The 27,690-nt window shown below is 39.6% G+C and overlaps 1 protein-coding gene across 5 annotated transcripts in view; it reads left to right on the plus strand.

Annotated features, from left to right (window-relative positions):
- Window positions 1-27,690, plus strand: part of Ca-alpha1t (Ca[2+]-channel protein alpha[[1]] subunit T) — a 78,579-nt gene that overhangs the window by 31,427 nt on the left and 19,462 nt on the right. For 2 of the 5 annotated variants that reach the window (XM_076815147.1, XM_076815151.1), the window contains 11 exons: window positions 5,520-5,623; window positions 6,336-6,511; window positions 6,808-6,900; window positions 7,170-7,348; window positions 9,356-9,528; window positions 11,358-11,692; window positions 13,822-14,043; window positions 14,130-14,259; window positions 15,144-15,445; window positions 15,882-16,033; window positions 17,221-17,424. In XM_076815147.1, coding sequence (XP_076671262.1) covers window positions 5,520-5,623; window positions 6,336-6,511; window positions 6,808-6,900; window positions 7,170-7,348; window positions 9,356-9,528; window positions 11,358-11,692; window positions 13,822-14,043; window positions 14,130-14,259; window positions 15,144-15,445; window positions 15,882-16,033; window positions 17,221-17,424 — 2,070 coding nt within the window. Of the gene's footprint in view, window positions 1-5,519; window positions 5,624-6,335; window positions 6,512-6,807; window positions 6,901-7,169; window positions 7,349-9,355; window positions 9,529-11,354; window positions 11,693-13,821; window positions 14,044-14,129; window positions 14,260-15,143; window positions 15,446-15,881; window positions 16,034-17,220; window positions 17,425-19,696; window positions 19,818-27,690 lie in introns of all 5 variants that reach the window. The other 3 variants (XM_076815146.1, XM_076815150.1, XM_076815148.1) reach the window with 2 other exon arrangements.

A 27,690-nucleotide genomic window follows, 5' to 3' on the forward strand; every position in this document is an offset into this window, starting at 1 on the left:
AGGAGTAGCCTGATGGCTGCACGTGCGCCATTGCTGATACGAAATTATTCAACGCGGTTACCTTTTTAAAGAAGGATCGGTGCTCAAGGGGGTAGTCTCGTGTCAGGGGCGAAGAATGGACTAACTGGAGCTTTTTTGTTTAACGAAACGTACACGGCTGAACGAAATGGAACACTGATAGTTAATTAATACACTTATGAAAGTGCGACGTGAAGTTTTCTATTTAATTTACTGCGATAATGCACGAGCTGCTAGTAATGCTTCTATGCTGCGTCAGAAGTAACATTATATCAGTTACAATGTAGAATAATCAACATTATAACGGATGATTATTACTCTATTCCATTTAGAAATTAGGGATAAGAAAAGCGTGAATTGTTTCTTATTTTGTGCGAGTATAACTCCAATCTTTGTTAAGATGTACATATTCATAAAAATCGAAAGTAACGAAATGAAGACAGTGCGAAAGGAAATAACCTTTATTCAGGTGGGAGACAATCTTTATTATCACTTTCGCAAATTCTGTATGGGGTTATTAACAGAATTTTTTAATACGGTACTGGAAATATTTAAGGGGTCTCCCCACTTTGACGGCCTGAAAAAGCGCGCGATATTTGGGATTTTTTTAAAGAGAAACCCTCAATATTAATTGAAAACTTTATGCCTATATTTGTACATATTTAATTAAAAAAAAGGTACCTAAAACTTTAAACGCGTTTTTCTCAAAGCGATGGTTTTCGAATTTGTTAGCATGATATCTCAAAAACCAATCGCCCCATTTACTTCAAACTTGACATATAACCCCTCAGTAGATGTCCCGTTCTCGCCGGTACTAAAATTAAGTCGGATTTTGCAAAATTAGACTTTTGCAACTTCAAAAACACACTCATACAGATTATACAAATTTTAAAATTTCCTATTTCATGCTGATTTTATGCCAACAATGCGCATACGATTTTTGTAAGGCACTCTATTTGCAGCACTATAACTCCGGATACAACCACTATTTTTGCATACAATTTTTTTTTCGTATTCTCTAAACATTGGCAAATGAAGTCACAAAGCTGGAAGCAAATATATTTAATGGTTTTGTTTTAAAAAATTCCCAAATTTCGCATGGTTTTTTTCGTCCGTCAAGGTAGGGAGACCCCTTAATGCTTCGCTTCACCCCCAAATCCACGTAATACGAAACAGTCTTCTTTAACCAATCATTCAGTCAATAATCGTGCAGCAGTACCTACTTTTCGAGAACTAATACGAGATGAGGTGACAGTGAACACGCGCTAAATATTCGTGGGATGCACTGAATATTTCCAGTGTGCATTCAGCAAAACGCTAGTACGAACTACAAAGGTATGTTTACTTTAGTTACAGCCGAAATTGCATGCCAGTCGACTAATTAGTTTCCGCGATACCGCGGTGGCGAGTTTAAGAAGTGTCGTTCCGAGAAGAGCGGAACTGTTTTGTTCGGCATACCGTATTTTCGCCGATTCTCCGAATTTCGACGTGATATTTTGGAGGTGTACTTTCGAGACCCCGATCCTTGAGAGAGCGCAGGGAGCGTATGAACTTTTTGACCAGAGACACGAGAATATCCCCTCGAAGCGTTTTAGACAGTAGATGTTCGGCGTCAGACTGCGGCACTGCGTTTGCATGGTCTCACATTGCGAACAGATACGTGCATCGACTTAACGACGATTCGACGCACGGCCATGATTTTGTTGGATCGCTCGTTATCGGAATTAGACGGGTGCTAAATCAACTGTAGGAGATTGTCGGTTTATCGCATTGCGTGGCTTCATGCGCTGTTTTTCGCGGCTTGCATCAACACGCATTCGATATTGATCTAACTCATACGTACCAGCTGCTCCAAAAATACGTTATTCCGTCCGGGGTTGAAGTGTCATTATTATAAAGTTCGCGCAAGGAATTGATATTCGACGTACGCGGGTTCGAGCCACGTAGTAATAATAAAAAGCGCGGCGCGCTCACCGTCGCAAACGACTAATATCGCGAGAATTGCAGTCGCGTGGAAATATTACGAATTTGTTTATACTGGCTTCGAGTATAATTCTCGTTCGAGCTTTAATGCGCCAGCTTTTTGAAAAATGATTTGTATGCAAATCGTTGGACCAGGAATTAAGCATTCTTCGTGAGTTATATGAACTTAATAATAATAACGATGCACGCTTCCACAGATGTGCGGGGAGAAAAATTGTTTATTGTCAAGGGTGAGGTGTGTCTTTTTTCGGGCATCATCATTTGGGAGTTCAAATTCTGAGAGTTATTATAATTAATGCTGCATGAAATCTCGTCGTGGAATGAAAAAGATTGGAGGATGTACGATGAATTTTCCTTTCCGAGTTACAAAACGGAAAAGAAAATTGTTAAAAATGAAAGGATAGTAATAATGCGTGAGTAGGAATTAGGGCTAGGACTAGTTATTGAATGTTTCTATATTCGAATATTCGAGCAGTTCCAGTATTTAAATATTCATTTAATAAAATTCGGATATTATAATATAATTTTAAGAGTTCAATAATACGTGTGAAATGATTGTACAGTAGAAAATACCTTCCCCGTTATATGGTTACCTATAATAATTTGACCAATTGTTTTTATGGTACAAATGAAGTGACACAATATCAGAATATCAGTATGTTAAAAATAACACTTCTCTCGCCATAATATGCAAATTTTTCCAAAAATGAAAATGCCTGTTTATTGGTACACTTTGGCATTTATTTGGTGCGTTATTAGTGGGTCTACTATATATAAAACTAGCTTAAAGTACCCGGCGTTGCCCGGGTAAAACTTTGATTATCACAGAGTGTCAAGGGGGTGAAATAAGGGGAAAGGGGTGCCAGCGAAAAGGCGCGTGACTTCGTTACAAACTTAAAAAATAGAACGCCAGCACTCTTTTCTTGCCAAGGCGAACAAACTGATGTAACACACTTGTGGATACAGTTAATGTTTCTTGAGAAAACGCATTTCAAGTATGCAACTTCAATTTTATATAATAGGATAGATATAGATTATAATATTCCAATACTACAATATTCGAGGAATATTCATGACTTGCAGGAATATTTGTAATATTCGAATACTGAATTATTCCACGAATATTTGTAATATTCGAATACTGAATAAGTCCACGAATATTTGTACCATTCGAATACCGAATTATTCCACGAATATTTGAAGTATTCAAATACTGAATTATTTCATGAATATTTGTAATATTCGAATACTGAATAATTCCATGAATATTTGAAGTATTCAAATACTGCATTATTCAAGAAATATTCGTGACGCTCGAGTACTTACGAAATATTCCAATACTGAATTATTCCACGAATATTTGTAATATTCGAATACTGAATTATTCCACGAATATTTGTACTATTCGAATACTGAATTATTCCACGAATATTTTTACTAATCGAGTACTGAATTATTCCCAGAATATTTTTACTATTCGAATACTGAATTATTCCACGAATATTTGTACCATTCGAATACCGAATTATTCCACGAATATTTGAAGTATTCAAATACTGAATTATTTCATGAATATTTGTAATATTCGAATACTGAATTATTCGAACGATATTCATGCCATTCGGGTACTCGCGAAATATTCTAATACTGAATTATTCCTATAGCCCCAGCCCTAGTACGAAATCCAATCGCTCGAATTCTAATTTGGCAAGCTAATTTAACAGCATAACATCCACAGCCACGGCTGGTGTTAAAATGACACGATGATCGTTACGATACGAACACCTTGCGGTAACAAGCCTGTATACAAATACGCGGCGGTATCGAGTGTATCACTCTATTAAATGTTTTTGTCGGGGGAGCCTGACATTGTTCAGTGGCCGCGCTACATCACACGATGAGAATGAATAGCAGGCCGATAAGAGCAGCCCTCGAAGCCAAAGAACAGAGCGTTTACTTTCTTGCATCCACGGGGCGGCACTACAACGGCGTTCTTAGAGGGGCGTTATCTGATTTCTTCCCTGCCGTTTTAATTTGATGCAACGCCGGCTGCGTGCACGCAAACTCAATACCTACGTCTCTCCATTTTCTTTTTTCTTGCCGCCGATTCTTGCACAGTTTACATTATACATAGCCATACACATATTATACAATCATATACAGGACACGGCGGAATTCGTGGTGCAACTGGAAACACGGCGATCATGGCCAACACGAGATCGTGCAGACAAATTATCTTCACGCGAGGCTTGGTTTACCGAAAATATCGATTCTGAATTTTTGCTTGTTAAATATCGCGTCACTAATTACTGGAGTTCCTTCAAACTCACTAATTAAACGGACTGATAACGAGCGTTTTTTCGGCCATATTGGATCAGTAGAGAGATCCCCAAGATCGCGAATCTTCCTCCCACTGGATGCTTGTTCGTGGGCTCATCCTGTGAAACTCCGAACGAAAAGTGGAAGCGAAGAAAATTTATTCTCCAATCGAAGCACAGAACCGTATGCACAAGCCTGCGAGTGATTAAAAATTCAGAACACGCCAGCGTGTTATCAGATCTCTTTCACCCATCAAGTGTATAGTGTTGGACACTATTTTTTGCCGATCGGTCGCGGGAAAAGTTAAACTAACAGCTGAAATCGCCTTCACGATCGAGGCATGAATTTTGAAACATGTCGCCAAGACCGCTTTCAAAAGCATTAGAAAAACAATAATTTTATTACTTTCATATTTTTTATTTACTATAGAAACGTAGTTTAATAAATAGAAAAAAGTTTTATTCCATTACTATAATTCTTTTCGTCGCAATAAATTCCTGAAAATGCCGCAATGACCCCTTAACCCTTGCTATAAGTTTTCTAAAGTTGTATGTAAATTTGATGTATCCAAATTGTTTTCTCTGTCTTGTTTACTTCTTACATGATTTTTAAGAAGTTTATATATGTCTTTTCTTGGGTATTTGTGTTTCAATTAATGTATACATAATCATATATTCGGCAAAAAATAGTGGAGCCGATATTTCCAACGACTCGCCAAAAGTCTCTGATGAACTTGCGAATATTTAGAAATAAGCATCTAACAGTAGCACAGTGCCAATCGTTTACAAACTAGTAGATCTTCCGAGTGAATTGTCTCGGTAGCTAAGTCTCGTAGAGGGAGCAATGGGGTGGAATTTATTCCACACTTTCGACCTGGTTTTCTTGAAATATCACCCTGTTTTCGGTTTTATCGCCGTGAATTACGCCACATCCTGGGTACCTATATTGTATAACTTACGTTATAGGTATATTACATATACCATATATATATATATATATATATATATATATTATATCGTCATGTATCGTCCGACACGCTGCATATACACGGTGTACGCATAAACGAAGCATGCAACGAGTGCATCCGTGCATAAAGCATATCATATGCAACCCCTTAATTGTAAGAAACGATAAGGGGGAGGAAGCGTGGGTGTGATCTCGTGTAAATCAATTTTAATCGCGGCCCATTGGTTTTCCAGCGATCTGGAGAAGTACTTCGAATATCAGGGTCAGGACTACATTTGCTCGCGCCCCGATGACAACGGAATGCACTCTTGCAGCAACTTGCCCCCGCTCAAGTTCGGTGAGTACAACTTCGATATCCCCTGCTGATAGAATTTTTTATTTGTCTTTGATCGGGACGACCTCAACTTCGTCGAAACACTTTACTACTGACAAAGCCCCGAGGGAGCCATGTTGCGGCGCAGTAGAATCGAAGGCACTTTATTAAGCTCACTAAAGAAGCAGCGGATGATAGATTCCTCGATTCGCTATTGTTTCGTGGATAATAAAAATGGCACAAATGCTGATTCTTCCAGTTCGAACAAGCGCCTTTATGTGATTTTAAATCCGTCGAGGGTATAGTATGTTCGATTAAATGTTGAAGCGAATCGATGTTCTTTTTAACGTTAATTACTATGTTCGAAGTGATTGTGTTTTTGTAATTGGGAAATTTTGATCAGACATTCGCGATAGTTTCAGTATCAAACGACACGGGTGCTTATAGATATTCTACGCTCGGTGCCCATGTGTATATGTTAGCGAAATATTGGAAAGCTTTAGAATTTTTATGTACCGGCAATAACGTTATATCGTCGAAATTTTTCGAGATAAATCTGCAACTTTAAAGTCTGCATCTCTTTCATTCAAATATTTTATATGGTGCATCCCTTTTAAATTTCAGTATTTTTCTCTCTTTCTGAAATTATGTAAAAAGAATTTCTCAGCGATGAATATCGCCGCCGTGCTGCGGTGGAATGAGAATGTTGTGGCTATTCATGTTTTCTCGGTTTTAGGAAACGTAATCTGCAATAACACCGCGTTGCCCAACAATAATGCAACGTTTATCACCAACGACACCTGCGTTAATTGGAATTACTACTACACAGAGTGCAAGGGTCAGGGTAACAATCCTTTCCAAGGAACGATATCGTTCGATAATATCGGTCTTGCCTGGGTCGCAATATTTCTTGTGAGTGCCCTACTTCTCTCACATTCAGAAATTGAAACTCCGCGCTAGCCAAATTCCTAGATACATATCCAGCTCCAAAGTATATCCCCCAGAAATTGATGGAGCCATTGCTTCGGTCAGATAGTTTCCTCCCATTTTTGTTCACTTTTTTTTTGTTACCGAAGCATGTAGGTCAAGGAATGGTAACCCGACAGACTACTCGATTTATCATGGGATCCTTTGACCAGCACACTCGAGCCATCCTCGTTATAATTAATCATGAAATAAATATGACTAAAGTAAGGATGTTGCTGCAGGTAATCAGTCTCGAAGGATGGACAGACATTATGTATTACGTGCAGGATGCTCATTCCTTCTGGGATTGGATCTACTTCGTCCTTTTAATTGTGGTAGGTGTCACTACTTTACTTCGCTCCGTGTTAAAATAATGGAATTTTCGAAGGGAAAGATTTGTCTAAATTAACGGGATCGAAGTTTTGTTGGAAAAATGTTTAAAGGATAATTAATATTATTGAAAGGAGAAAGAAATTAAATACTAGGTCGAGGTAGCTTAAAGACGATTTTGGGAAAGGGATTTTATGATGTGCAGGCGTATTGAATATATAAGTCTTTGGATGGAAGGGGGACTTTGATTGAGTGTAAAAAATTTCGGTTACAGATTGGTTCCTTCTTCATGATTAATCTGTGCTTAGTCGTAATAGCAACACAATTCTCAGAAACGAAAAAACGGGAGATGGAGAGAATGCGATTGGAGAGGGCTCGTTTTCATTCGACGTCAACCCTCGCGTCCTCGACGAATACTTCGGAACCGACTACATGTTACGCGGAAATTGTCAAGTGAGTACCTGTAACATTCGCAGTGAAAACGTGTTGATATTATAATAGTGGCCAGAAGAAAGTTCAACCTGTGAACGATAACGAACATAAAATAGCTCTATTAGAAAGAATTGTGTGGAAAGAATTCTTTAGGTTCATTTGTCAGAGTGAAATCTTATAAGCTATTTTTGACCCACTTCACACCATACTATTCGAATACATCAGTATTCGAAATTCGAATAATAACATTCGAATACTCAAATATTCGAATAACAACATTCGAATACTCAAATATTCGAATAATAACATTTGAATACTCAAATATTCGAAGTTTTTCCTAGCATTCGAATACTTGTAAAATATTCGAATATTAAATTATTCGAATAGTCCCAGCCCTAGTACATATCACTTCTTACAAAATTGTAGCATTTGGTGGTTAGGGTGTTAGATAAAATAGATTATGAAATTCTAACGAGAAAGTCCCCATGCATGTTGCGAAACACATCGATCGCCCGTACTAAATGTAGCAGACAAAAGAGAAAATTCCAGAGGGTACATCTAAAAATGCACAATTTTCCGTAAATGGAACAGCTTAATTTTAGCAAGGTATTGATTTTCTTTGGCTTATTTTCGACATCTCCTGGCAATGCACGTAGCGCCAGTTCCATATACTTTCCTTTTTGGCTCGAGCTAATTCTCCAGCCTCATTTGCATCAAACGTCACATTATTTATTACAATGTTTACTTTCATCGGTCGAAATATCTCGCTCAGCATCTCGTGTATAATCGATGATGGCATCCCTAATTCTTTTAACCATTATGTATTTTATTGTATTTTAGTTGTTTTGCAGAAATATCATATTAAGACATAAAAACACTTTTTATGGCAGAAAATTTCCCTGTATAGAAACCTTATGCATTGTACATGAAAATTTGATAGAAGTGACTATTTAAGTTGTACAAATTATTCTTTCTCCACGATTTTTGTTTTGTACCTAGGGTTCATACAGAAACCGACTTCTGAAAATGCCGGTTTTCGAATTCCATTATTCCCTAAAAAAAAAGTTTTTCTAAATAAATATTTGTACTTATTTTAAAAAATTTCAGTTTCCTTAATATTTATGGAATTACAAAAAAATAACAAAGTAAAATAGACTGCATACAAAACCAAATGAAAAAAACACTAAATCTTTTACAGTGGTACCAAATTACAAATCTTTAATCCATTTAGTATTTCTCTTCCAAAAGTATGAACTCACGAAGATTAGTTTTACAGTAAACTGTTACCTATTACGATATGCTTGTTTCCTAGGCGATTTCAACTAAAAATTGTAACGTTTTTAATTAAATAATTAATTCATTTCTGCATATTAATTCTAGTATATAAAACCGGTTTTTTTAAATTTAGAAACCGGTTTGCGAATTTTACAAATTGATAAATGAAAACCAACAAATTCTGCATGTACCCTTAGATGAACTTATATCACCATTAACACCCCTTAATTCAAATTTAGACTTGCATATTTATGTATGTACACGGAAACAATACACACGTGCTGATACTCTTCGTTACTACACAGACTACCGGGGCCATTTATTATATCACCCACGGGTCTGCATGGTGTGCGCGACATCCATATCCCGTGTGATTGATAAAGTGGGGTATACCCAATTTATTTAACAGTAACATCTATCCAACACAAACAACAAGCAACCTATAAATACTAAACATGCGAAATACTCGAGCGACGCAACGAATTCTCCCAGTATCGCGGATCAATTTACTTTAGATTGCTGGATGGAATTATTCATGCGTTAATGGGATAAAGGGATCGTTCGTTCGGCTCGTCCGAGGGGAACTGCAATGTTACAGACGCGTGAGAGGTTGTGAGAATTAAGGGAGACCGAGTAGTTAAATTAGAAAATAAAACAAGAGTATGTTGAGCATCCACTCCTCGAGGGACGAAGGGGGTTAATGTGCTTGAAATTGTCTTTGCGTTTTCATGTGCTCGCGCCATGTATTCCCAGGTACATCGCGCACCTGTGGCGAAGGGGGAAGAGGAGGCTAATGAAGAGGTACCGTCTGTATTTATACAAAAGGCAGCAGAAACGTGAGCAGAATTTGCTTAAGGAACAGCAACAGCACGGGCACCAATTTCGAGGAAGCGCCGTCGGTTCTGGTCCGAACCGGCTATCCGGGGGTGAGTGTTTTATACTACCCCTAAATGGGATTATTTGCTTAGGTTGCGCCCTTTCCTTACGACACCCGCCTTGTCTTGGATTTAGCATCGCTTTTGACATTTATTGGGCGAGGGGACCTTCAACAGTCCCTTATATTTCCCTGTCTTTCAACGATTTAAATAAGGTCCGCTATAGACGTGGAAGCTTAATTTAATTCACCTTACAAATTATGAATTACTGCTTCAAAATCTTTACACAAATTTGCGGATATTTATAGGAGGGCTTTTGAGAGCTTTGGGTTTTATTTGGGAAATCTTGGAAACGATAAAATTCCACTTGTTAACTAATCTATGGGTGCACGTTCAATTTCCAGCTGTTAAGTTCGTTTTATAAATTTAATTGGAGAGGCAGTTTATTGGGCAGGCGTGGAGTAATTGTTTAATTTTAAACGTGTTTCTCGACGAAATAAAAACTGACGTTGGCCCATGTATACTTTCGAACCTAGAATACACTCGATCGTGGGAGAGAAATGCATTTTCCACGCGAGCTTGGTTTAAAGAAAAACAAGTATTCTTACATAAATGAAAACAAAGAATTTGTTTGCTTGGTAGCTGGTTTGGATCGGGAGTGCTTCTAGAAATAGTTTGGACTGCTACTAAGAAGTCGCATAGGAAAGGTTTAAGCAGCTTAAACAGTACACAAACCTTAAATCTGTTGACCAGAACGCTAGGGGGAATATGCGTTTATAATTCTTTTAATAGAAATAATTCATGGTTACCATATTCTTCTTTCGGATGATTATTTGTATGATTTGCTTTTGAAAAATGCAATTCATAAACGAAGAAGATCAACGATAATATTGTTTAGGTTTAAAGATTTCTATATAGATACATTAAATATATTAATAATCAACGCATATTCGTGTTCTGAATATGCTTTTAGCATTATTGATATTTTATTAAAACCACCTCTAAATAGTATTTCCTACTTTTAACTAGCACTACTATATTCACATATTTTGTAATAATTGAGGCATTTCGTTTAAATCGACTCAGGTATATTTTATATAGTAGCTTTACTACTCGGCTTCGCCCGAAATTTAGATCCCTATCTTTTTAATATAATTACATTATTTTTTATTAAGTTATACTATAATGAAAACTTTGAAATCGATTTTCTTGAAATGGCATTTTGACGTATGTGCCCTTTTTCCATCAAATGCCTCAATTGTAATGTGTAATGACTTGAAAGGTACCTCAGAATATATTGTTTAATATTCCATAGTTTCGATACATTCTGTGACCTCCACGTGCAAAGTATCCATCCTGGATCGGGGAGATCGATAAAGGGGGTGGTTTTAATGGAACCATGTACTAATTAGATTAATGCTGTTTAAACTTAAGTATTACTCGCCGAAACAACCGACAGTCGCTAAACACTCGAAAATTCTACCGTAAAATGCTCTCTATAGATGAAAACTAAACAACCACCCTTAAGGACTCACACCCACACACATCAAACATAAGCATAGCAAACTAGTGGTACTAATTCTCTCAAAGAGTTCTGTCACACACACAAAGGGACCTCAAAAGCATTTAATATTCCTGTGCATTTACTTACAGTTTTTCAAAATATTGCCCAACTGTCTTTGATACATTTTACCTATTCTACAGAATTATTCAACTAACCTTAACTACACTGAATTTTACCAGAAACATGAATTTGAAAGGAAAGGAAACGTACCGAATGAACAGCAATATGTGAAATTTTTTTAGAATTTTGAAGATTCCCAAATTTGCTTAGGCCCCTGTCTATTTTAAAACTGTTGTCGTTTGTGATTACTCAGCAGACAGGAGAGTCCATCACGGAAGATGTCCTCGGCTTCTGGCGGCCCTGGAGTACGCGGAGCAACAGCAGCAACAGGGGATCGGCAGTGGCGGTGGATCGCTCGCAGATTTCACAGCGAACAGCCCATCGGCGCAGGGTGCTATTATCACTACCGCCATTGCTAACAACAGCGGCAGCAATGGCAATTTGGCAATCGCACCCCGCGCCAGCCCCGAAGTGTCTGAAGCAGACATTTCGTCGAATATGTGCAATCGATTGGGCCTCCATCGGACGTCCTCGGTGTCTTGCAACGGGAGCGACAACGTTTTGTCGAACGCGACTGAAGCAAGCATACAGGTATGTGTTTTGAAAAAGCCCACCCGCTCTTAAGGCGAATTTACATGGTTCCCTTTGATTGAGCAACGCGGTTATGTACCCCATGAGAATTAAATTTCCGTTCGGAATAATATAGTTAGATTGGTGAAATTTGATAATTTCATAGATATAGTCCATAATTCGATTAATGCAATTTATACACGTTTATGAATTCTAGTGATAGAGTCTTACCATGACGCTAGCAGTCGCAAAAAAGTTATGTCTAATTAAACTTCGATTCTATTATTAAAAATACCTCTTTGTTCAGCTTGTGTCCTACTGAAATCAACAGTGGTGTCATTGACTTAATTCGTGTAATTTATTTGTTCAGTATGAACATAAATTACAAAATTGCGATTTTTCTTTAATTTGCAAATACTTTAAATTTGACTTGTAAGATAGTGCATTTATAACTCAAAATTGCAGGCGTTCTGTTCCTCAACTTTCATGTTGTAATTTCCTTACAAATTAATGGTATTTACAGACAATTCTTGTTGGTTCTGGTGCTTCAACTATCCTACTATGGAATTGTATTGAAAAAATTCTGCGTACTTAACATTCAAAAAATGACTTTTTCCCCCAATTCAAACCACTGTGGCGTCCTACTACCTGAATTTTCTACCATTCGATTGTTTCGTTAGCCGAGTAGTGTAATACTTATAAATTATCTCCCCCTTATTAAAATTGCTTCTATTACCCGCAAAGCTAATTCTAGTGTAACAATTTAATATGACAGTTAAATTCTGAATTCGAAATTCGACTTGCATACTTGAAGCCGTGATTATGATTCAAGAGGACACACCTACATCAAGGCAAAAGCTTTTAGTGCCAACTACACAGAAAAAGCATCGGATGATCGAACCAAATTGGGGAGTGATAAGGCTGGTCGTAAAATTAGCACGTGTTAGCGACCACGTGTTTTAAAGATGCTTGGAAGACAGATAGCCCCGATGCTATTTCGCTTTCAGGGGGTTTATGGCTGGATCAAGGCTAGGGTGGGGCCTTGACATAAGCCATGTGTGGCTACTAACTCAAAGTCACGCAGCCATCGCGTGTTAGCCGATATTGTTTAGAGCGAGAGAAATTTTTCACTTTCTTCCTTAAGGATTTGGTCGTGGAACAGAGAAGGCGAGTGTGTATGTTCCCATTCGAAAATCAGCCTTACCAGTGACCGGAAAAAAAAACACAATTCCTATCACTAATAGCCTCTTACTAAACATCCTCCGCCACATTCTATACACTTCCTCTTCTCTCTGCTATTCGCGGCTGTATTTACCATAAAGCGCACTAGGCACAAGCTGGGGCACCACTCTCTATGGGACTACATTTTAAAACCTTACCCCTCGCAAATAATGTAAGAAACTTCTTTTTAAAAATTCAATTCATAATATAAAAACTAGAAGCTATAAAAGACACACACATATAAAGACTAGTTTTTATTATAAGTATTTTTTTAAAATTAGAAAATTTCCTGAAGTTATGAGCATTTCAGTGGCGGCGAATGCGTGGTAAAAGCCGGCCACGCAGCGCAAACGTCAAACTTTCAAGGCGGTTTTCTCGAAACAGAGTTCTTCAAATCGGAGGGACAAATATCTCGAAAAGTTATCCGATTCGATTGAAACTTTTTTTATTTTAAAGAATACACTTCTGTGCAGTGGAGAAGCCTCTAACATTTTACAAATTTTGAAAATTTGTATTTCTTAAAGGCGTGGAAATGACGAAGAACATGGGGGAAAAGTGATTTCAATCTTCAAGTGTGGTTATTTTGTTTATAAATGTCTTTTTTGTAGTTTTCGAAGTTATGTCCACTAGGGAGTTTCTTATTTCAGACCAATGGTATAGTGAATCCCCAGTGCCATTTGCAACGAATAATTACAGAAAAAAATATACTTCTATAGTTTAAAACATTCTTAATACAGTGCAAATATTCCTATTAAATTATCTGCGATAGTTTTTCTTTAATTAATTCCTAAAGATCGCCTATTTTTGAGCTCTAGATCGGAGCATCCCTTTAATACATGTTAAGTAATTGCCAATGTTCCCCCAGTTTACAGTACTATTTTCAACGGCTCGACTTTCAATTCTCGCACCCTTTGGCATGTCACTTTCAGACGAACAACGCGCTGCTGAGCCCGCCCTGCACCCACTATCGTAGAAGAAGCAGCGTGATGTTCAGCGATGTTGTGCTGTTGCACGGCAGCAACAGTGTCGGCAACACGTTACAAGGCGGCTCGACGGTGCCAGCAGGTGAACGGAACGTGTGCTCGAGCGAAAAGATGACGCAGACCGGTGACGGTAACGTTTGGTCGAGTCCCCTGGCCGACCACATACAGGTACGCACTACTGGCAAGCGGGCGCGCTCCTCGCCGAGCATGTCCACTGTACTCGCGTGATTTGTCATGTGCACGTGTCACCGCAGATGCAGGCGGACCTGAGCGGGAACGAGGCTATGACTTGCCAGGAATTACTGGCTCTAAGCGGGGCTCTAAGTGCCGCATTGCCAACGGGTCAGTTGGCGTTGGACTCCTTTCTGAATTCACTGACGAAAGGTAGGTGGTCGTTTCTCTGGCCAATTGACCTTGGTGTCGGAACATCCGACTGTTATGCATTTTAATCGCATTCGTGTTCGATGGATTATTTTCGCTCGGCACTTTGCCTTTCAGCTGTATGGTTAATTTGAATTTTTGTATATTCTGTTTTATAGGTAGGGGAATATAAGTAATGTATTATATTTACGCTGATTTTTTTCTTCATTTTTATAGATGAGTGGTTTAAGTGTTTTAATTGATTACTTCCAGTTTCTGCAATTTTTCAATTTTAGTATTCGAGGTTACGCTTAGTGCTTAATTAACTTTTTGTACTTTTTATTCCACGGAGGTGGTCATTTTGGGTTCTAAGAGTCTCATATATGACATCCTGATTTTCCATGGTAGACTAATGTTGGGTATAGACTGATAATTCTTTTCGACGATATAAATGGTGTACCCCCTTTTTGGACAAACGGATAGTTGAGGAGACTAATTTAATTACAAATTATGAATACATATTTTACTTAATGCGATATAGTTTTACTTTCGGTAAGGTCTAACGAAAAAGTAAAATAGGATACGGGGATAGCGAAAATCGCGGTGGGATGTTTTACCGAAGTTCGGTGGAGGGTTTTAAAAAAAAAGAATACACTTTAGGGGATATTCAAAACACCAATTCCACCTCTGCATTACATTCTTCGCCCACCTAATTAAAAATACGGTATAATATGGTTTTCCAAATTGCAAGCCGGTAGCAAGCTAGTCAGTAAAGTACACGCGACAGCGAAATTTAATTCCGCGCGACAGCCAGTACGAAACATACCCAACCATGTGTCAGACCTAACCCAGTGAATTAGACACCCGATTTCGTGGGCGCACGTATACCGAGACATTTCTTTTTCCAGGCATAAGGGATCGACACATCACACTGGAGGATCATACACAATGGTTAACATCGGATATCGATAATTGCTCCTGTTGCTGCGAACTCCAGGGCAACGACCACTGGCCAGACGAGGGTGAGAAATGGGCCAAATCTTCTCGGGCGAAAAGATTCCTGAGGGCGTGCGGGACTCGTTGCGTCTGCTCGATACGGTGTGTAAGCCGGTCGATCAAGAAGCTGGTCGAACACAAATACTTCCAACAGGGTATTTTAGTGGCGATTTTGATCAATACTTTGAGCATGGGGATAGAGTACCACAATCAGGTCAGTAATTTACGTGGCGCATACTGGAGACAGATATATCGTCTGTACATTATCAAGGGCGTCCAAGCATTTGCTCTTTGTTCTTGGGGGGACCTAATACAGACCTAGCTCAGGCAAATCGTATGGTGGCGGCAATCATGAGAATGTAGGAACCCGGGATCCCTTTTAGCCCTACTTACAAGAGAAGTTAGGCAACCCCAAAATTCAGAAAATTATGCAACTGTGTGTGCAAGTAGGGTAGTACATCCATAAGATAACCCTATCTTTTTTCCTGCTCTTGGCGATCTCCTCGCCTTCGCTCACAAGCATTGAAGGCACCTCCTCCGCGCAAGAGCAGAGTTTGGACGCCCCTGCTCTATACCATGCTTACTAGCGGCAGGAATAGAAAGACAGTTTTGAAATGTATGGTGTCCTTTTCCTGTTCGTCGGTCGACAGCCAGAGCAATTGACCGTAATGGTCGAGATAAGCAATATTGTGTTTTCCGCCGTTTTCGCCGTGGAAATGTTACTCAAGGTCATTGCGGAGGGCCCCTTCGGTTACATCAGCAACGGATTCAACGTCTTCGACGGGGTCGTTGTTGTGCTCAGGTACGACAGGTTCATTTTTTATCTAGTTTCTCGTTTAAACATTGTACTGGGCGATGGATTTCGTTATTTATTGCTTGTCGCCAGCGGAGTATGAAAACGAAAAAGACAAGATGCTGTTGCGCGATAAAAAATTATTCAAATAAATCTGCTGAAATTTATCGTTCATGTCGTTAGCTTGTTTTATCATGAAAACTAGTGAGAGTTAGTTGCAAATTCATTGACACGAAATGATTCTAAAAATGTTTGCAAGGAAACAAAGAGTTGTGTATTATAATTGAAATTGTGATAATTGGTATTGCTATCCAAGCTAGATCACGCACAGCTAATTTTTAAAAACTCAAAAGCTATATCTAACAAAAATTATTTCATAAAATAAGTAAATAGGTGTTCGAGCGTTTAAGCCGATAAAAATTATTAAACATTTCATAGTGGCCGTGGGGTTTTAGTGGTTCAAAATCCCACAGTACCCTGGCGCCGGGGGGAATTCCCCTCTGGAGAGCGTTGGGGTGTCCTATGAGGATTTCCCCACGTTAAAAAAAAAATTACAAATTTCTTTGTTAACGTGGAGAAATTTTCAAAAGGCACCCCGGAGCCTCCAGAGGAGAATCCCCCGGGAGCGCCAGGGTAGTGTGGGATTCCTACCCACTAAAACCCCACAGCCGCTATGAAGTGTTTAATAATTTACATGTCTTACTATTATTAAGGCCTATTGCAGAGATGCACAGGGAGCCGTTTTTAGCGCCAAATGCACGTACACTACTGCGGTTCGCCTCACCGATTCTAACCTTAGCAACGGGACAGGCGGGTTGCTCGCAGCTAGGCGCTAAAAACGGCTCCCTGTGCACCCCTGGCCTATTGGCTTAAACGTTCGGTCATCTATTTACTTATTTCCGGCTTAGATCCATCGTGCCAAGGCTCATCGAAATCGATGTCTATCAGACCCTGTCCTCCCCTTGTAACTCTGAACTTACTTTCCTCTCTGTGGAGGCGCTAATATCATGGAATCTTTAAAATATAATAACCATTCTGCAGCCTACTTTATCAACTAAAACAACACGCAGTAAACGAAACAAAAAGGAATGAAAGATTCACACGAATCTTAGCACCTCCTCCCCTCGCTCTCTCCTTAGTTGTGCGAACACTTTTGAAACGACTGTACAAAGGAAATCTCATTCTTGTTTACCCAGTGTGATCGAAATCTGCCAAGCGTTCGTCGAGGAGAGAAGCGGCAGTTCCGGTTTGAGCGTTCTGAGGACCTTTCGTTTACTGAGGATCCTGAAGCTAGTTCGATTCTTGCCGAACCTGAGACGTCAGCTGTTCGTGATGCTGCGTACCATGGATAACGTTGCCGTATTCTTTTCCCTTTTAGTACTTTTCATCTTTATATTCAGGTAAGTCGTCCCCTTCCCGCCTCGGTGAAGCAGTAACGGAAGTTGTCGCGATCGCCGCCCCTTTATAGTCGGAGGTGCACGTTCCAGAATCGCGTTTCCCGCCAGATCGACGTCACGTGTCGCGCCGCGGCTCCAGGCGCGTCCCCGTGTTCGCGCGCGCGGCGGAGGATCGCGGCATCCGGTTCAGATAATCACCTCATCAGCCTAGCGTCTTGCATGATCGCCAAAGCGAGTCAAAGCCAGTGGATTATTATCGACGGACATTTCACGTGTCGCGGAGAGATGGTTCCGATGACGAAGAGTTTAAGCGTGAACGGGACCGTCGCCGGTGCCAAGGCGACCGCCTCGGCCGGGTCTCGTTCACGCTTACGATCTGAGAGCAGCTTTTTTGTCCGCTTCGGGGCTTCCACAGGTGCTGGTGCTTGTGATATCACCGCCCTACGGCACGCGAAGCGTATTAGGTCAACTTATTCCTCCTGTCTTCTACTTCTTTATGCGCTTTCACTCTGTCACGGCATTTATGGATCGCCGCGTTAAAACTGCATCTCGCCAATAGATGATCGAGCCGCCCCCAAGCAGTTCTCGCCACCCCTCCAACCCCCCCATACTTTGTATCAACTCTGTTGCGTTTGCCGCGCAGCGTTTTTCTGACGTTGTTAAATGGTAATGACGATTGGGTGTTTTGTTGGCACGTCTACGAGGGATGTCTTGTTGGCCCTTTCTCATGGCTTGAGGCATCGAACGTGTATTACAGTTTATATTAGAGGACTCCCTGTTATACATATGGATTATCGATATATATATCAACATAAATATATATATACGTATATGGATATATACATATATATTTTGTTCTTTCATGTGTGCATGGTGCTTCTATCTAGTGACAAGTATGAGAGCTATATGTATATATATATATCTACTATTACTTATTAATTATTTGTGTACTCGTAAGTCTTTCTTACAATTGCCCCAGTCTATTCTCCCTTCTTTTTTTTCTAATCTATCTCACTCTCTTCGTTCTTTTTTTTTGTTTTTTGTTCTTTTTTTTTTGCTATGTACTCTCAAGCGTCTACAAAGTGCGTGCGCCTCGGTGTGGTCATCGATATTAGACAGCTTGCGAATGAACGATATTGTGCCCCTTTTTCCGGTCACCTGATTATGCTGCGTTCACAGCCCACCGCTATTCCGCGTTCTCACGATGCGTTTAACCATCCCGACTGTCGACTGGCCGATCGCCACAATCGCCCTTATCACTATTTTCTAGCCAGCTGTAACAGCCACCCCGCGATATTTCCTACCCGATGGCCCGATACTCGTCCACGTATCGATTGGGATCTAATTGCGGTTTACCTACAGGCTTTGTTACAAACATTTTGTTCTTTTTTCGTTTACCTCCACCCCCTTTTTTTTAGTGGTTCGGCGAACCAAATTCTGGCGGCACGCCTGGTGGTAGTCACGCCGCGTGTGTACCATTGGATGGAGCTAAGGGCTTAAGCTACGTTGCGAGGTGTTGGAAATTAGTAGAATTTTGAAACTTTTAGTAGCGAACCAGTGGAACCGAAATTAAAGCCATTGGTGTCCTTAGATTTTGTAAAGTTTAACTCAAGCTGAGAAGAATTTCTCTAGCCAGATGAAGCTCAAAGTTTTGATATCGTGATTGTATTCACGATAGAGATTTTGAAAATTGAAAACTAGGGATTAAAAAATTATTGAAAATCTGCGGAAGCGAAGAGTTTACTAAGCACACCGTTTCTTCGCCAAATAGACAATGCAATTATTTATTAACGTGCACTTCGAATTACAACCAAGTCGATATTACACGCCCGATGTCACTCAAAATCAGCATCGTTAATTTTATTAAAAAGCAAAAGAAGGAAATTTTTATTCGTAGTAGCCTAAGCCCTCAGTAACTAGAAATATTATAAAATAATTCATCGATTTTGCTATTTTAAAAATTCACCAAGATTTTAATTTCTATTTGAACGTCTGCGTATCTGTCCCACTGACTATGATTCCAGATTTAGGCACACCGTCGTCAGTCTTTATAAGACTTATCACCTTTTCAATGATTTCTATTCCATTCAATCAAGATCCAGCTTTCTCGATCGAATCTTTCGTTAAACCCTTGCGCCTCCCGTCGCCCCACCCAATCTCTATCAGCCCTTTTGTTTCTCCCCTTCCACCCCTATCTCTCTTTCTATACACATATCTATTTGTCTCTATATACTTACGGATAAGGAAGTACATTGCACGTTTCGTTGTGTTGTAGTATTCTCGGGATGAACCTGTTTGGTTGCAAATTCTGTGAAACGATGAAAGGCAGCTCTGACGTCGAGTGTGATAGGAAAAACTTTGACTCGTTACTCTGGGCTATTGTGACGGTGTTTCAGGTACCTACAAAGGATACTTTTTCACGTATCTCTCTCGAGGGCTTTTTTATTTCCACTATTATAATGTGTACCATATGTATATATGTATACCTATATATACATATATACGAGTATATACATATATTATATTAACGTTACACACGCATCTACATATGCTAAGTACCTGTATACATGCGTGTATATCACGTATTTTCCGTCATTCAGAGCTAAAACTCGTACGACCGCAGACCGTAGTACATCTGCTTTTATGATTTCGCGAGGCCTGAAGGTAACGTATGAGAGATACATGAACCCCTAAATGGCATGCAGCCGTATCGAGGTAGGAGGAGGCCACGGTTCATTTCGAACGACCGAATTTTTCTAACGTTTCTTCGCTTCTTTCTATTCGTCTAGCGAGCGCTTAGCCCTACCGGAGGCTGCTTTTACGGCGCCTCGCCAAGCGAGCGCTGGCGTCGCGGCGTCGCCGCCACGCGCCAGCCTGGCCGTTCGACATGCTTCTGCCACCACTTGTTTCTGTCTGTTGGCCGATTGCGATTTCCGTACGGTGCCTATTGGTCGTTTACGCGAATCCCCCTCGGTTCGTTAACGATCAAATCTCGCTAATTCGGGGACACTCGTTAAAAGGGTATAACGCGAAGTGTTGCGCATAGATTTTGAGGAAACTCGAGGAATATTTGTGGTACGAGATATTTAATAATCGAAATGAAATTAGTGTCTCATTTACTATGTAATCTATGTGGTTAAAGGTAATTTGAAGTTTAAGGGGTGGTGTCCAGCAAAAATACATATTAGCTTCTAAAAGCTCGTGGTTTTTATGAGTCAACAATTAATGTACACAAGCGCAAAAGCAGCTTCAAACACAAATGGTGTCTAAAGATCACAGGACAGTAGCTGAAATAGAAAAAGGCCTTCGATACTCTTTTACGGGGGAAATCCTATTCTTTGGACGAAAAACATAGCAAAATTGAGGATTTTTTTTTTAAGAAATCAGCGATGCGTTTCATCTGAAATTTGGACCATGTTTTGGTGCATCTTTGAGGAGGCTGCAGGTTTTTTTTTATTCATTTCTAACCATAAATATAGTAGTTATGCATGATCGACCATCACGCCGCGCAAAAATTCGCCGGCCGCTGGTGCGCGTGGTATTTATCTAGCAGGTAATCTAAAACAGAAAAATGAAACTGCGTTTTATTTTATACATATGTAGCTTGAAATTGATGAACCAGCAAAAAACAGAAAAAAAATATTGAGCAGTGTGGAGAGTTTTCAAACTGAAACGTCTGAACCTTTAATTTTTGCAATCCAATGTGTCGCCAGTTTTCTTATGTAACAAAAGGAGTATAGAACTTAGCGATATTCTGGTTCATCAAATTGAAGCTACATATGTACAAAGTAAAACGCCGTTTCATTTTTCTGTTTCAGATTACCTGGAAAGTAAATATCATGCACACCAGCGGACGACGAGTTTTGCGCGACGTGTTGCATAATTATATTTATTATTAAAAATGAATAAAAAAATGCAACTTCTTCAAGGATGCATAAAAACATTGTCCAAATTTCAGATGAATCGAAGTGCGTTTTTAAAAAAAAAATCCTAAATTTCTTTTAAAGAATTTAGGAAGATTTGCAGAGAAAAGTGTACGGTTTCCTTTTTAAAATTATGGAATTATTAATTTAGATGCGAAAGGAGTACCTAATAGAATACTAGCTACTTACAAATTCAGTAAGTAGTGCAAGGAACCTTGAGCTTAGGATGTGTAGCTTGCAAAACAACAATTTCAGCTTTCAGTTTGAAGTAGCATTTCAATTATTAAATATCTCGTACTATATTGATTGCCTGTGCAGAAGACTAAAAGCATTGGTGAAAGGCTCTCTGCTTTCCTATCTACTTACGGAGTTACATTAAAATCGTTGTACAACATTTCTTGCGGTTCCTTAAGAGATTACCTTTTTATGTTTTTTTATCGTTGCAATCCTTTTTCTTTTACACTACGTACTACGCGATTTTACCTTGAATATCGCAAATATTTCGATAGATCGAAAGGCTGTAACGTTGGTGTAATCGTTTTGCTTATCACGTGACAAGGGATTTTATTAATGTCATTCAGAAGCAGCGAAAAGGTACTGATCACGAGGCAAAGTTTCATTATAATCGGGGGGGGGGGGGATTTTGAGTGACAGTTTTCAGAATTTCGGATTCTATTTGTGTATGCTCTTTCAGAGTTTTATTTAGATACTACTCTTTATGCAGTATTCTGTAGTTTTTCCCAAGACTTTCTATTTTCTATAGCTGTAGTCGTACTTTTGAACAACCTAAATTTCGGTGTAACTCTGTATTGATATTGAATCGAATTTCCAGTCTGATTACTAAACGATCTACGACTATTTACTTTGTAGAGAGTATCAGCTGTGTCTCGTAAAATATGTGTTACCTTCATTTCTGGCGACTTGGATACTTCAAAAGTTCTTCATTTTAGGTACCAGCTTCCTACTTGCAACTGTGTTGACATTATGCTGTATAAATGTAATCTACTTTCTATTAGCTTCTGCGAATTAATGATGGCAAGTGTATTTAAGAGATAGAACTGCATACTTGAAGGAGTAAATCGTATCGAACGAGACAGGTATTCTTCGTTAAAAGATAAAAAGTGACATGTTACACGATTTTGAGAGACTTCACCAACATTCTAACAACTCAAGAGGCTTTTTGCAAATCGAATTGGCATCTAATTAATCGTGAATTTAGGCGTTTATTAAAATTTAAAATTACTTATACGTGCTGCGAAAGAGTAGGGAATAAAATGTAAACGAATTACTTTCGGCAGGATCCACTTAAAAGGATTACCTTGTAAAAAAATAAAGAGGATGGGATTGATTCACGAAAGAAGTCTGGCTACTTCAATATCTCTAATCGGGCAAGACTTATAAGACTGTTATATTAAAGTTAAATTCAAAAGAGATTTACGGATGTAGAAGAAAATTCATATTCGCATCACCCCTTACGAGAAATGACCAAAGTCCTTCGTTCGAGATACATTTTAAAAGCATACGATTATTAAACGGCTCAAATTTTTTATACAGCATACGAACCGTAACGGACACAAATAAGGAAACATATAAAGGAACGTTCGCGTATGGGACTTTTAGAAATCGTTCGGAAAACGTCAGTCGCTGAACGAAAGATCTTACATCACACATTTCGAGACTATTTCCTAGTCTCACTGTTACGTCGTCAGATGTAATCGCAAAGTCCTTTTCCCACGAGCCACGTTTCAGAATTATTCAGAAAATTTCTGACCACCGCAAACTCGGGCAAACGAGTGCAACCGCGGCACGAATCTCGAGCTGCACAAGTGTCTCGTGTGAAAAGGCCTGTAGAATGAAAACTCTCGAGCCGAATGCAAGGCATTCGGGGCCCTGATTGGTACCTTCGTTTTTTATCGACGAAACTGTGATGTAAGTTCTTTAACGGAACACTGTGTCTCGAGAAATAAGTGCAATTATATCGAAGCTTCGCATTTTCCGTTGCTTAGGCCTTGTTGCTGTATTGTTGTTCTTGTTGTCGTTGTTGTGGTAAGTGCACCAATTTTTGACTTAGCTTGTTGCCACGTTCTCCTCACTCTCTTCTGGCTCGCGAAGCAACGAAACTCCGCGGTTTCTGTCCCGGTAGAAGATTGGTAGGAGTTATCGACACTGGACTTAACCGAGTCAACACCGAAACCTTTCTCGTGTCTGCGCTTTTTATCAATCTTGATCGCTTAATTTCGATTGGTTGTTTGCGCTCGTGTCGTGCATGCCGATGATCGTCCATAATCTGTACACGCTTTGCATGTTGATATGTATCTTTAGGCGTTCGTTGTCGCTTCTCATCGCAGTTGACCCTTACCCGTTTCTTCGATACGCACACATTCTCTGGCAACGCTCACATTCGATCATACGAGCCCCCGTTACACTGTAAAAAGCGGCGCTGACGTCGCAAGGAAACTTATCGCCGCGAATGGTAGCTGATGGCCGCAGGGACCTTTGACTTTTAGGGAACATTGTGAAACTGATTTGAGAAAAAAAGTTTCAGCACACTTGATTATGATCCTAGTTGTATAGCTTTTAATAATAAAAATATAGATAATAATATTAAGCAGAAGAATTTTGATGCTCCTCAGCATAGAGTTGCTTAATCCTTTCGCTGCGTATTTAAATTTTCGGACGATTCGTGAAAAGTGTCAATTCTACATCAATAAAAAAAAGTTTTTAATTTTCAGTTTTTCAGTTTTTTTCGGGGGACATTGCTGAGTATCGCAGTACAAGAGAATACATTTTTTAATGCGTGGACTATAGTCGAAATCCGCAGCGAAAGGGTTAACCCTTCGTGGTTACACTTCAAGTTCTGCGGTGGTCACACTGCGTCCAATGGACTTGGCCGATTTTTAAACAGTCACCGTACGAACGATATCAGTCCAATCGAGTCCCAAAAATTATAATACACACTTTGAACACTGTAGAATATGGAATAGTCGCGTTTTTGTAAGAAACTATAAAGTTTGAACATTATAGAATATACGCCCATCGTAGAAAGTTGACATTTAAAGTGTCATCGTGCTTAAAAATAATTTGAAGCAACAAGAGTTCCGACAAAAACTTTTTTTTCTTTAAAAAAAATTGCAGGGCTAATTTGACCCAGTGTGACAACCGACGGTTAATTAACTCAAGACTGAACTCGCAAAGTATCACTCCAAAGCTTGAACTTGAAAAGGAACAGCAGAAGCTTTAAATAATTCCATGCAACACGCACCCTCCAGAAATAACGAGAGCCAGCCAAAAATTAAAAAAAAAAATAGCAACCCTTCTCAAAGTCAGCGGTTTCAAGTGAACACCGATCAGTTGGAGCTCCCTGCGCCGCGTAACTAAAAAGCACCGTCTGCGACCTATAAATATCAGGCGATGAAAATTATCATCACGATGATACAATCCTTGCGCGCGAATGGCACAGCGTTGTTCCTGTCGGAGACGAACGTTAATAAATCCTCGGCGCGGGCCGTGAATTTTTTAACAGTGTAGCGCGTCACGATCTTCTCCGCGTCATTAATTCAGTACATTCGGTCTCATCGATATTTAAATTTTCCACAGGAGACACAAAAGCACACGTTCGTTTATCCACTCTAAAGGGCCTTCACACACGTGACACTTTTCTGCCCAACAATCTGACAGCTGGCATTTCAAATACGCTCGCGCAACATCTATTCTCGCCGGAGCTTCGTTTGCAAACAGCCAACCGTTACTGCCAAACAGAGCCGCGAAAACGTCACGCGTGAAAAGGCCTTAACTCTTCGGTCTCACTTTTGTACACCTCTCTGTCATCTTGTACCTCTGTCTCTCTTATCGACGTTCACGTTAGTGTTCGAAATCGGTCACGAAACAACCGGTAGAGAATTGATCGTCCCGCGGACAGGAAGCACACGCGCCGCAAATCTGTTGCGAACCGAAGGATCGTTCCGCCACACGTCCGACGAAACCGAAGAGGGAACCCCCGGGCGTTCCTCGCGCGACCAAACTCCGTTGTTTCACCCGCGTGGCCGCGCACGAGTCCCCCGTTTGCCATTTTAATATCTGCCCGTACAGCCGCTGTAGATAGACACCTCTATGTCACCCGATACCTTTTACCATAGCCGCTCCACTCCAGGTAGACGATTACTAGAGACGTATCAGATACGTAACAACAATAATTACAGATACTGCTAATACCGATAGCTAGTGAGTACTTGTGCAAGCCAGTCGCCCAAAGTTCATTCAAGAATTTTTTACCTCACTTATATTTAGAAGTTATACATATATATATATATATTTATGCTTCGCCGTTTTACTTTTCTTCTCCCTTTTTTTCACCCTTTAACGAAACCGTCCACCGTGACATTCTGCAACGACGGGGGCGTTTCTCGCGTTTATGCTGCTCTTTGTTAGAAAGAGACAGTATTAATTATTCAGACGATTTTTCGCGGGAGAAAAGGATCGACAGAATTGGCAGAAATACGGGCACGTGAACGGTAGCTGACCGGCAGTGGTGGATTTAAGGGGCTGTTCCGGCCTAAAGCACATGAAAATAGGTGATGTTTGGGAATTAATTAAAGGAGAACTACTATATATAATTTAATGGGACTTCTTGTGTTGCATTAAAGATGTCTTAAACTATAGAAATATATTTTTTGCTTTATAATTAAGCATTGCAGACGGCACTGGGGAGTCGTTAAAGTCAAGGCGTCAAAAAATTCATCCAAATCGGTGGAACCTTTAGCACCTAACTAAACCATTGGTCTGAAATAAAAAACAATGTCAGATTATTAAAGGGCATGAAACTCGCTCGTGGATTAGACCAGAAAAAATTGCAAGAATTACATTTTTTTAGAAAATAATAACACTTGAAGTTTGAAACCACTTTTCCCCTATATTTTTCGTCCTTTCAACGCCTTTAAAAATTATAAATTTTCAATTTTTTTCAAATTTTACTGGCCTATCCACGAGCCAGGAGTACACTCTTCGAAATAAAAAGTTCCACTGATTTGGAGAACACTCTTTCGAGGGAAACGTATTTATAAAGTTTTATGTGAGTGCCGAGTGGCCATGCTGCTACTCAAATGCCTATAACTCGGGGAATTTTACGAATTTCAAAAAATCCTTTTAAACACATATTCCTAAAAGGTTGAACATTCGAAAAAGGAAATAATTATTTTTATTAAATTTAGTTGACATTAAATTCGATTTTTTAAAGTTAATTTTTCTTTGGAGGAGTTAAATTTTATGAAATTTAGTTGACATTAAATTCGATTTTTTTTAAATTAAAATTTTTTGTTTGAGGAGCTAAGTTTTTAGACCGGAACCTCCCCTTAAGGGAAAATGCCCAGATGGCAAACGTCCTGGGACATCCTGTATACATAACAGAATTACAAATAAATTTACTCGCGTGTGGTATGAAAATTATAGGAAATAAAAAAGAATATACCTAGTGTTTGGATAAAATCATAATTTTTGTGTAGATGGGGCCCTGGCGGGGCCTACTGTGGCAGAGGCCCAGGCGGCAATTGGCCATCGGCCGTCCGTTAAATCCGCCACTGTTGATCAGAGATTCTTCTAGATTACAGAAGTTGATGGAATGTACATATATGTGACTTTGTTAACGAAATCTCGGTGGCAGCGTTTCTCGCGCTGCTTTTACCATTATCGTTGTACTGTTTCTTACAGTTACACGCAGCTTACGCAACATTCGCTTGGTAACGACACATAAGTATATTACACGTGCTCGCCTATTTGTTACTCGCCAAGGCACGTGCACTTTGCATAAGTGGACGGACACGCCGATCTTGCAGAATGTGACTGTACAAGCTTCGAGTGACAGTTGTTCTTGCTGTTCACCCGACATACCTGCTTAATCGCTGACAGCGAAGTGTCTCCGTTCTATCGAAATCGAATCGTAGTTTTTCTTGATGCCAATTGTCAGTTCGATTCGATCCATTCCCATTGGAGATCATCTCTCTCCGTATTGAGTGCCTATTTTTAATAGCATTTAGCGGGTTTAAAAGTGGAAGTTTAAAAATTAAAGTTTCTTCGCCGTTTCTTTTCCATCGCTGACGATTCTTTACAAGACAGAGGCTGGTAAAATTTTCGTAAAAAGACGAAAATATCTTGAAACGTGCCTGCCAAGGAAATTTAAAATCCTAATAAAATAGTAGAACAAACACACGACGTTGGGTCGTAAGTTGAACATGATTTAAATTTTAATTGGCTCGCTGACGATGGCGGTCTTCAACTAGAATGCCATTCTAATGAAAAGACAGCTAATTTATTGCTCGATTATTCCCACAACGGAAGTTTCAACGTTTCGAGT

Source organism: Andrena cerasifolii, chromosome 6 (assembly GCF_050908995.1).
Source record: "Andrena cerasifolii isolate SP2316 chromosome 6, iyAndCera1_principal, whole genome shotgun sequence".
Taxonomy (NCBI): domain Eukaryota; kingdom Metazoa; phylum Arthropoda; class Insecta; order Hymenoptera; family Andrenidae; genus Andrena; species Andrena cerasifolii.